At 38.5% G+C, this 12,336-nt stretch overlaps 1 protein-coding gene across 2 annotated transcripts in view; it reads left to right on the top strand.

Annotated features, from left to right (window-relative positions):
• The window catches only part of NRPA2 (nuclear RNA polymerase A2), a 106,591-nt gene that overhangs the window by 67,729 nt on the left and 26,526 nt on the right, over positions 1-12,336 (top strand). For both annotated transcript variants that reach the window (XM_077389664.1, XM_077389665.1), the window contains 3 exons: positions 3,132-3,260; positions 3,336-3,479; positions 10,733-10,945. In XM_077389664.1, the coding sequence (XP_077245779.1) occupies positions 3,132-3,260; positions 3,336-3,479; positions 10,733-10,945 (486 nt within the window). The remainder of the gene's footprint in view (positions 1-3,131; positions 3,261-3,335; positions 3,480-10,732; positions 10,946-12,336) is intronic.

Genomic DNA, 12,336 nt, shown 5'->3' on the forward strand with positions numbered 1-12,336 from the left:
AACTCCCAAAGACTATATAAGAGGACCAAGGTCTTTGACGTCAAGTACCTTTCCAATATGCTCTTTCACTTCTTTGATGGCTTGAGCATCATTGACCGCAATAACAATGCCATCTACATACTCTAAAAGGTTGCTCATGTTCGTACGATTCCTTTTAAGAAATACTGAGAGTTGAGACTGATCAACATTCCTTCTGTTGAATCCTATGAGACATGTCATTGAACTAAATATATGAAACCAAGCTCTATGGGATCGCTTTAGCCCATAGATTGCCTTTTTTAGCCTACACACCTTCCCTTACTCTCGTTAGGCTAAAATTCGAAAGGCAGATCCATATACAGTTCTCCTTGGAGATCCCTGTGAAGAAATGGATTTTCCAAATCAAGTTGATGAAGATGCCACTCCATAATAGCGACCATTCATGCCGTCTACCCAACTTCCCAACCACCTGTATACCTTTGGTAACTCAGTTAGCTCTCTTGTACTGTTTTTTTATCGACGCTTGCGTTTCTTCTCCACTGTGGTTGAGCTAAGTCTTCTACAACCTTGATGGGAATTGGAACTGAAGTAATTGTTAACAAATATGCTCTATACGAAGGTGAAATGCATTCATATGAAGTAATTGGTGAATCATATAGAAACACTTACGCTTCTGTATGGCAATAGGCAAGTCTGGAGAGGGTTAGCTAGTTGGAGGCAATAAAACTGAAGAAGTTAGAGATAAGGAAGTATTACTTGAATTCGAGTGCTCATATTGATGATTATCTTTTGTGATGTTCGATGTAGTTGCATGAGCAACTAGACTTCTCATCCCCTTTCGTTGGTGGGAATGGAGATTCAAACATGTATTCTTCTTGTTTCCTATTCCCACAATGGTTTCATGTCTTCTCTCTCATATAGACTTATAGCACCACGGCTAAAGTCCTTGTCTTGCACCACTCCTAGATCGATTACCAGTCAGTCAACCCTTGAATCTTCGGAAGAAAGGTAACACCTCGTGTGCTCTGGCATTTGATGTCCTCCTTGCTCCACCGCGAGTGTTTTATAAACTTCCTCAACAGCGGGAAGAGTCTCATTTCCTACAACCTAAAAATAGTAATTCTAGATCTGAATTCAACCATGCGTGGAACCCCTATATCCTTCTTTTTTCTGTTCGTCTCCTTTGACACTAAGAGTAATGAGTAGATAGTGATCTAGTTCTTCCCTCTTCATGGAATGCCATAGTATTCTTCCATTGACATCTCTCCCGGAGTGAGGTTGGTTATCTTTTGTTGCAGCTGATAGACCCAGGCAATACCATGTCTATGCATGCAAGTTTTGGTTGCAGTGTCCCAAACCTTTGGTTGTCCGTAGGAACAACAATTCTCTACTTATGCTCAGCTGTGTTGAATTTAACAACAAAGACACTACCACGACATGGCTATGATATTTTATGACTCCCATTTTCCATAGCCTAGACCATCCTCTTTTGGTTCGTTGATCTAGCTATTTATATATCCTAACTTGGACCTGCTTCCAACAATGGACTCGGCCGAAACCGAAATTTCGGCCGAAATACCGAAATTTCGGCTGAAATTCGATACAAAGATATGGAATTTCAGTTTTTTGGGCCGAAATTTCGGTAATTTCATCCGAAATTCGGTAAAAAAAAAAAACTAATAAGCATTTTATCGAAATTTTGTCCGAAATTTCCAAGATTTCGGCCGAAATTTCTGAGATTTCTGTTTCGATACATTTTGGTTTCGGTCTTGACAGAAATCAGAATTTCGGATTTCGTTCGAAATTTAAAACCATGCTCCCAACAAACATCCTAGCTGGTATAATGTGCATTCTCTAATTCTAATAGCAAAAGTATCATGGCTGTTGCTTGTTCATGTGGCGATTGTGTTGTTAAGCAGAGGCAAAGTGGTTTTGAGAGGGATTAGTTTAATTCCACGCTTAAGCCCTTCTAAACTTTGGATTAAGGGTGAATCTTAATGCTTTTAGATGCCTCAGACGGGCGACCTATCCCCTTGGAGATTTAGCCACTTCTCCAAATACATGATGGGTGTTGTTGCTTATGTGTATGTGGAGTGCGCTTTATCCCATCTTTATTGGGATGGAAATTCCCTATCTAATGCTCTTACCAACTTTGGTTTTACATGTACATGGTTTACACTTTGGCATCGCATTTTTGTTTTGTAAAGTTGGCCTTTCATTGCCTTTTTGTTTTTATTGTGTTGCCTTTTCTGTCTCTTGTATTTTGTGTTCCCTTTTTGATGGTGGACCATCCATGATGCCCTGAAAACATGGAGATCATTCCTAAAATGATGATGGTCAACTGGGGCCCACAAAACCCCTCTTTTGGATTTCCTCCAAAAGCAATGTTTAGAGAGAGAGAGAGAGAGAGAGAGAGAGAGAGAGAGAGAGAGAGATCAGATCAAAATACTCCAGCTCTGATCCTTCTAATTTATGATATTTGAAAAACAATAACTCAGTCAAAGAATTGAATAAAAAAACATGCTCTTTGATTTCTCTGTGATATCATCCATATTCTTTATTCATGAAATTTGGCACTGCATTATCTGAATCACTATTCCAGATGGACTCCCCCTTTCTTTGTAGGGATTTTGTACCTGAAAGGGCATCCATATTAGCTCATCCCCCAAAAAATTATGTGCATTTTCATTGATTATTTGTAATTCCATTGACGAAAATATATTTTTTGGACTTGCAATAATGTCTCCTTTTTTTATTGCTACTCTGATTTTGTGACCTGGCTTATTGCAATTAGAGTTTCCTCGTCACTATTGCAAGTATGCTTGATGACATATTTACTGATTTGTGCCATCTTTTGGATTCACGAAATTCTGTGCTGCATTGTGTGTTCAGAGACAGACTGGTCCTTTTTCCAAGGGAATTGTTCGTCAATGTGTAACCATAGTAGTTAAGCTCTAAAGTTTTTAGTGAATATTTTTGTTAATGACAATAGATTTTATGGGCAGGCAATATTAGCCATTCTTCATTTTTATTGAGATTCTGTTTTGGCCTATTTATCATTCATGTCTTATTCGAATGTTTTCAATACCAGCTAAGTTAGGCTCTTATTTATCTATCTTAATTATTTCCTTGTTATAATTTCTGCTATGCAGGTGGAAACTATTGACTTAACAGATCAACGTGAAAAATCGGATCAAGCTTTCAAAGTCTTTGGTAGAAGTAATGAAGATAAGTCCGTGAGTTGTTCGATTGATTCAGATGGTCTTCCTTATGTTGGACAGGTAAGCCTTTCAATTTTTATTCGACTATGTTGTGTAAGTTAGAATTTCTAACCTTCCTCGATGTTACTTTTTCAGATAATACAGCCACATGAGCCATATTATAGCGTTTACAATACTGTAACAAACACAACAAAAACTACCAAGCTGAAGGGTTCGGAATCTGTCTATATTGACTCTGTTTCTATTGATGGGACATCTTCTAAAACTTGCAAGCAAAAGGTAAAATTTACTTCTCCTAGATTTATTTATGTTCAATTTAAGTAGGAGTGCGATGAAAATTGAACAGAGCTGCATTTACTTTTATTTAATTGCAAAGATATGCATATTAAAGGTTGTCAAAGTGGAAATTTTGATTTTTTTATTCCTTTTAAACTAGTAAGTATTTTACAATAAATAAGGGAACAAAAAGTTCCGGATACAAAGAAAATAAATGAAAAAGAAAACTAAGTGGGAGACATGTCACCTCAAAATTACAAATTGGCATCCTATGTTTCATTAGTTTGGGTATCGAGTGTTGGATTGGACAACCCTCAAAAACAATGATTCAAGGATTTGTCAAAATAAGTAAAAAAATTGTACGAAAAAATTAAATATGTAAGGGACATATATAAATCATCCATGTATGCCTTTAATTTTAATAAAAATTATGAAAAAACGTTAGTTCCATTCTTCACATATTTCTCTTGCTTCTCTTATATTTTATGTGTTTCCATTCACCTTTTTTCATCGTTTCTTAAACGTTTTTAATGTGTGTCTAAGATATTACTTAATGTGCTTTCCATATGAGTTTTTATTGTTTCCACATTTCTCTTTTCCCCTTTCGTTTTGTCCCCGGATTTCACGTTTCACTTCCTAAATTCAATTCGCAGTCTGGCAACAATGCTCAAAACATCTACCATAGACATGAAATTGGCTCTTGATGGGCCTCATTAATGTCAAAGTTAGTGCAACAATTATATAAACCATTGACAAGGCGAGTCACCAATCATCATACCAAATGCTAACTATAAAATGTGATGGATGGAGATAGTGCACAAGAAAATGCAAGAGATCCTTGTCCTCAAGATTTGGTAGGGTTTTACTTTTTAGAAAAGAAATGGGTGTTGCAGAAGTAGTGAAATGTGGGGTTTTGATGTAATTTTGACAACCCCACCCACACACACACCCACCCCAAATCTATTACTTTACAGCATAATAGAGAAGGCCAATTTTTCTTTTTTGCCTCGGAAATTTCTCTATTACGACACGTGTATTTTGATCGATATTTTCATGTTCTTGCTTTAGCTTTATAATCGGAAATTCCAACATTATCCTTCCTGTCTTTTTCCCTTTCTTTGTCTCTGCTCTCTCCTGCATGCTACACCTGGTGCCTCTGCCTGCTGAGGATCTCTTCAGAAATCTCTCTCTCTCTCTCTCTCTCTCTCTCTCTCTCTCTCTCTATCTACGTAGTACAGGTGCCGGCTTTAGATGTTGAAACACTGTCTCTCTGCCTTCCCAGCGCCCACTTCTCTGTCTAAGAACAATCTCCCTTTGCCTCACTCTGCGCAAGAAAAAGATGAGCATTCTCAAATCAATTTGTCGCCCTCTTGATTTTCTCTTCCTTCATCTGTAGCAGAGGTCAATCTGTCCGATTGGGGTTTTCTTTCCAGAACCGGCTCAATTTGTCCGACTGAGGTTTTCTTTCTAGAACCAGCTCAATTTGTCCGACTAGAGTTCTCTTTCCGAATCCTGCTCAATCTATTCGACTGGGGTTTTCTGGAATCCTACTGGGGTTTTCTTTCCAGAACCAGCTCAATTTGTCTGACTGGAGTTCTCTTTCCGGATCCTGCTCAATCTGTTCGACTGGGGTTTTCTTTCCAGAACCATAATCTTCATATTTCTTCTCCCTCCATCTTTTCTTCTTGTGACGAATCCCTTGATTTTGCCGGGACAGAACCCGCATCTCGCAGCAATCCCAGGTGAACCTTCCTCAGCTTCCAAATGGAGTTCAGAAAAATCCTCATAGGAAACCCTCTGTAATTCTCAAAAACCCTTTCTGTGTGGAATCAAAGTCTCTAATCTTTTATGCTTTGTTATGGTTGATAATGCATTCAAGTGGATATTTCCTGTAGTCGATGTTGGCTATGTAAAAAGAACAAAATTTCCAAAGAAACTGAAAAAAATCAATATATAGGGTTCTTGCATGTTGAAGACTGGTTTTATAATTTTAATCATTTAAAAACAGCATTTTTGGACTTAAATACGTTCCCTGGGGACACATTTATGTAGACTTGGTGGCAGAAGCAACGGATAAAAACACAGATCTGACCTAAATCTATAATTTGATGATGAGATCTGAAATTTCTCTTAAAATTGTGGAAGAATTTAAGAAAAACCAGCTGATTTTTATAGATTTTTTTTTTGAAAGATGACATTTTTACTGATACTATAATAATTAAAATGGGGACCAGGAGTCCCACTTGACATTACATAGTATCAAACAAAACTGACCTGGGCATGCCCTGATCCAAAAAGGCTAAGCCAGTCGTAGGTCATTTTTTTCTGAATCATGTCTTATGCAATGTTTACACTCCAATCAAATAGAAACTTTCTCCGCCCGTGCCAAGCCAAAAGCCCTGCATTATGATCATTTCAACCTACGTCCATCATCTTCCTCCACCTGTATCCCCCAAAATTCAAGGTACCAAAATCTTGGTTACCAAAGAAATCTCAATTCCTTTAGGGATTTTTCCTTCATCCTTCCTCAAGCTAAACCCCCAGCCTATTTGTCTACCCCAGGAACTCCAAAATGATGAACAGAACAAAAGCATCCTCCTAGTTATCTTTCCAAGAGGAGCATTTACTAAGTTCATCCAGAAGACTTTGAAGGTGGGAAATCGGCAGACCCATGACAGCCGCATCCGGATTTCTTTCTAAAAAGCCCTGGCTTCTTCGAGTTTCAATTTCGTCCTCCAGATAAGAGATAGCCACCTTCCTCGAAAGATCCCAGAGTCTCTTCTGCCTTCTTCTATTCTCTAGAGATACTCCAGAGGTCTCTTGATGCGAGTGTTCGTTGGTGGAGGCTATCCTTTCATCAGAAGACATTCTTCTCATCCTATGAAGGATTTTTTCCAGCACCATGATCTCCATAAACAACTTTCTCTTGCGTCCCCTGGACATGAAGATGATTCCTGCTGCAAGGGATCATGTTCTGCCATCTTTACTTGGATATGAAGGATACCCATAAAACGTTGCAAATTTCAGTCGATTTGTATAATAAATTATGTCACCGCCATATGACCACTGGTCTGCTCCTAGGTGTCCCATCCCAAAATCCTTTTGCAGTGACAATTAAATTTTGCTTTTGACGAGCCATCCCATCCTAGGGAATCATCTCTCCTTCCCAAGATGAGATCCTTGTCCATCCCATCTATAACCCAGGAATTAACTGAGGAAAAATTAATTACTAACCCAAGCCTGTAACCAAACCCCTAACCGTTCGGGGTATAAACCAAGGCTAGGGGTAGCAACCAAAATTGGCTCCATCCCCCTAATTAAAGCATCCATAAATGATGTAATCCCTATCAACTCCTTCAACCCAGGATCCACGGGTACTAAGTTAACTAGAAAGGACCTATCCTACCAGACTTGGAATAAAATGTTAGGAGTTTCACCAATCTGCTGTTTACCCTTCTTGATCCTAGTTTTAAAACCAAGATGTTCCCCAACATATTCCTAAGTATCTTAAGATATTGACCTCCTGGCTAGGGGATTTAAGCCAACGTAAGAACCGCCAAGGGCACGAAAGTCAACACTTTTCCTGGAAAAAGTGTTGGAAATAGTGGGAGGTGGAGCCAACGAAGCAGAATTCCGCCTAAGTGCTTTAGGCTTATATTTCTTGGGACTCACCAACAGTTCAGAAAGGTCTGAATACCTTTCTTTAGGTCCCATCACACCTTTTTCAAAGCATACCAACGGCACACTCTTGGGCATCCCGACAAGAGTATTGGATTGGTTAGATTTAAAATTTGAATCCCATACGGGACCCAACGGCATACGCTTTTTACTTGTCGGAAGATTCTCCGCCGTCGAAGAAAAATTTTCTTTCGAAAGCTCAACCCCAATAGTATAGGTCTAGTGTAAAACTCTGAGTTTAACACCAGAAAAAGGGAAAAGCCAGCGGGGGGCTAGAATATTGGCCGAGACATAACTCATATAATTCTGGTGGTTGCCTTCCATCTTAGTTTATACTACCTTACCAAAAAGGCCCCCTAATGCCTCCACCGTAGAAACAGCCCAGACGTGCAGAGGGGTACCGTAGAAATGAACCCAAAAAGCTTCCTCTCCTTGAATAAAATCCTTTTCCCAAGGAGAGAGGGAGAGCAAATGGTTATCCAAGGCCACAGGTCCCTTAGCGAGGATTTGTAAGGCTTGTGATTCTGATTCAAACATAAAAAGAACTTCATTCTTCGCCAACACAGAAGGACAATGCAGAGATGATTTTGATAGAATTAGGGACTGGTTTTCTTAAAATTTCAGATCTAGGAGATTTATTCAATCTGCAGACATAAAAGGAGATGTGATCTACTAATTAATGCAGGAATTAGTAAGAAAAAAGGAAATAATCATAGATGAATTTCAAGGATCGAGGAATTCAACAGTTTGGGGTTCGGATATGGTACAACGACAACGATCCGTCCAACGAGGCGCGCTCGGCTATGAAGCACGGGTACGGGGTGCGGATACGACACGACACGGGTACGTGATTTGCCAAAAAAACCGGGTGGGGGTACGTTCGGGTACGCCGAATATAATAATATATTTTAATATTTTATTATATATTTATAAAAATTAAAATAAAAAAATTTGTAGAGCAATCAAATAACAATAACATCACCAAAATGGAAAATTCTAATATTACTCTTCATTTCATAAGTGATTAAGTTCCATATTTCATAACATGAGGCATCAATACATCATTCATTAGAAAAAAAAGTCTGTCACCAGTGTGTTGACCAGTGCCTGACAAGATGAATAATTTTTAGAGACCAAATTATGAGATTTTTTTTACCGGACTTTTGGGATTTAATAATGTTTGGACAAAATAGATTTTATGAATTTTTAAAATTTGAAAAATACCCCACCGTTTGGAAGTTAAGAAAGTTAAAATTTTGACCCGACCCTTTTTCTTTGAATTTTGTACTAGAACTGGAGAGTTGACTTTTTTTCCTTTTAGATTTGGGTGTTGAAACTATTTTTAATAAATCCAAAAGGGGAGTATTCCGTTATTTACATGTAAATCTTAAGTAAATGGACAATAAAATAGTAAAGACATTTACTTAAATGGTTTACATGGAAAGTAGACAGGTTTACATGGAAAGTAGACAGGTTTACATGGAAAGTAGAGAGAAGTACAGGAGAGGAAAGAGAACGAGTACAGGAAAGTAGAGAGAAGTACAGGAGAGGAAAGAGAACCAGCAGGAAGAAGCAGGACGTGTCGGGTACGCGTGGTGCGCACCCGACACGCACCCAACCACCAAAACTAGTTTTTTTTTTTTTTAAAAAAAAAAAATGGGGTACGTACCCGCACCCCATACGTGTCAGGTGTGGGTGCGGGAGCCCCGGGAGAGTACCCGTGCTTCCTAGGCGCTCGGAACTCACCATCTCAAGAGCCGAGTATCCAACGTTGGACAACTCCTCCCCTGTACCCTTGGAACTCCCTCCAAGACATTTCCACACTCCAAAAATTACATTTTTTTCAAATGATCAAGAAGTAACTAAACACTACCCCCCTAAACCCTATTTATAGAAAAAAATTTCCAGTCCTTTGAAGTCACTTATGGACCACACTCACCGACTACACTTGCACATTGATTCGCTCACAACACATGCATATGTCTACTACACACCAAGTACACCATGGCTTGCTTGCTCCACAATCCGAGCTAAATCTCTGCCTTTGGCTCACGTCCAAGCCGATCTCCATCATCCCCCTACCCCCACCGCACACACACACACTCCACGACCACACACACACACACACACTCTTGAAAAGAGCCTGTCCTCTAGCTAAGACCTTCCTCAATCAAAAGTGAGTGAAGTGTAACCAACACCTTGCTGTCCTGAATTCAGCTAGCACACTTGCTGGCTGTTTCAAGCTGATCTCTCTCACGTTTTTAACGTTTATCCATCCCAAAATATCCTACAATCTGCTAAACTTTATAAAGTTGCAAACTGCCCCAAAACTCAGCCTTCCCTCAAGCCACACTCAGGTCAGTGCTGAAATTTTAGTAAGCTAAAAAAAATCTGGGCATTTTGTTCAGTACCTTTTCTCCACACCAACTTGCCATTGAAATCTGCTGAAATTCTTCTCACTTTTCAAATTACTCATTTCTCCACTTAAGTTCACCCATATGCTTCAACAAAATTACAGCCCTTTGGTTCCCAAAATCCTCCAATAGTCCCATTATGCATAATCAAATGCTGAGTATAAAGTCGGTATGGCTGTGTCAGCAGTGACAGATCCAAAAAAACACCCACTTCTTGCACCATTGTGTCATTTTCTGAACTAAATCTGTCATCTTGGATGATCTTACTGAAGCTTCAAATGGGAGGCCAGGTAGCTGAAACATCGCCATTCCAATTAGCAAAAGCAGTATAAGGCATGCCTCAGCTTGCAGACTAGACCTTGACCAACTTTTGGTTTCATCTCTGCTTTGATCAAAAGTATCACAACAACCAGATGGTATGGCAATTGCCTTAAAGTCCCCTCAATACCTACTTTCCTTATGTTATGTGTGCATTTCTGATGGTGGGACATTCACCTTCTCTTGGGTCAAGAAGTAAGCCTACAACAATTCGCTACTCTCCATGAAGTAATTCTGATCACCTGTTTCCACATGAGGGAAAAAAAATTGCTTCCCATGTAGGTAGTGTTTGCTGTCTCAATTTGTAGCAGAAAATTCCATCTCGCTGTCTGTTTCACTGTCAGCAAGGTCATCCCAACAATTAAAGGTATCAACGCCCAAATTCTCACTGAATGTTTCAAATGGCCTCCTGCAGCCTGTTAGTCACGAAGGACAACGCAGTGTGCCTCCTTGACACAGCTAAGCCTTTTCTACGTTTCTCTGTGTATTGACTATCGAGAGATTTTATAAGACATCTCAAATCTGTCACTCTATAAAATATTGTCAGTTTATTTTGGTACTTCTTTAAATGTGAATATTGACTATTGAGAGATTTTATGAGACATTTCAAATCTGTCACACTATAAAATATTGTCACTGTATTTTGGTACTTCTTAAAATGTGAATGAGACTAATATCATGATATCTATGAAGGTTCTTTCCGTCGATGAAGTAGTGTGCTGTGATTTTGTTGTTTTAATGATAGCAGTGTGCTATACTGGGTAAATCTAATGGTAAATGAAATTCCAATCTGTGGAATATTTCCGTTGTGTGGATTTATATTGTTCTTGTGAACTTTTTGAGCAGGTGAATGTTCGTATCCGTCGTCCTAGAAATCCTGTCATTGGTGACAAGTTTAGTAGCCGACATGGGCAGAAAGGTGTTTGCTCTCAGTTGTGGCCTGATATCGACATGCCCTTTTGTGGAGTTACAGGAATGCAGCCAGATCTCATTATTAACCCACATGCATTTCCTTCTAGGATGACCATTGGAATGCTTTTGGAATCTATAGCAGCTAAGGTACCGATAAAAAAACTGCATTAGATAATTCGACCCCATTTCTCTTTACAACGGTTTTCAGCAGTTGTGGTATCCATGGATTTAAATTTCGGTTTCGGTTTCAGTTTCGGCCTTGTCCGAAACTGATATTTCGGCCGAAATCCAGTAAAAAAAAAGAATTAAATATCATTTCAGTAATTTCGGTCAAAATTTCGTAAAAATATTTAATGTTTTTTTTAATGAATTTCTCAATATTTCGGCCAAAATTTGAGAAATCTGAAGTTTCGGTCCCAACCCAATCCAAAATTTAGGATTTCGGATGCAATTTAAAACTATGGTGGTCTCTATTAGTTTGTTCTGATATTCAATTTAGGCGACTGATTTTTTAGTTGCATATCAAGTATGGCATGACGTGATTTTTTTGTTTGTTTTTTGAATGGCAACGTGATTATATTGAGTAACTCACTAAATATCTTACCTGTCCTCTAAGGACTCTAATGACATACCTTTTGCTTATAATCAGGCAAGAGCAAAGGGCCCTCTTTAGGCATAGAAATGTGATTCTAGGTTATAATATTTTAACAAACCAGCACCTCTTGTACATTACTCACGTGAAGTTACCAACTAATGGCTTACCTAAATATGAAATCAGAAGTTTGAGCAAAATGTCCATGTTTTATATGTCAACAAAATCATGCATAAGTTTACCACAGTTATCTTCCAATTTTGTGGTAATTATTCAAAATCTCTTGACAGTAACAGAATAGTGGACAATAATAAAGTGCACTTTTGATAAAGGAACCAAAACCTTACTGCAAATAACAAATAATGTAGTATAGGATATATTAGAGGAGTTAACATGTATATGTACTAGTAAGTGGCACATGCAATCCATGGCATGTCAGAAATGGTATAATAGGGTTAAGTATGGAATTCTTATCTTGCATCTTCAAATTAAACAAGAATATTGCAGCATCTGCTGGACCAAACAACCATGAAGAGTTTATGTTTAAAAACATGTTCTTCGTCAAGAACTTACACAAGGCAAAACCAGGTCAACTCAAGCTTTTTATTGGCGTGTAATGACAAAACTGGGTTGATCCAAGCAAATCAATAATTGATAGAGTTGGCTTTTATGCAATGCTATAGATATCATCGACTACACATGGTAGTTCATTTTCATATCTGTTAGTTATCTAAATTATGTTTTTTGTTATTTATGCCTACTTTCAAAATCCGCCATGTTCATAGCATCTTAAAGTATTAGTCCCCATTCTCCCTTCCAAACTCCATATATTTTCTTTAAACGGGTCAAGCTCCTTAATCTTCACACACACACACACACACACACACACACACAGATATATATATATATATAGAGAGAGAGAGAGAGAGAGAAGTGTAGCTACACA

This window comes from Tasmannia lanceolata, unplaced genomic scaffold (genome assembly GCF_043159265.1).
Source record: "Tasmannia lanceolata isolate RefF3 unplaced genomic scaffold, GAP_Taslan_0.1 ptg000008l, whole genome shotgun sequence".
NCBI lineage: Eukaryota > Viridiplantae > Streptophyta > Magnoliopsida > Canellales > Winteraceae > Tasmannia > Tasmannia lanceolata.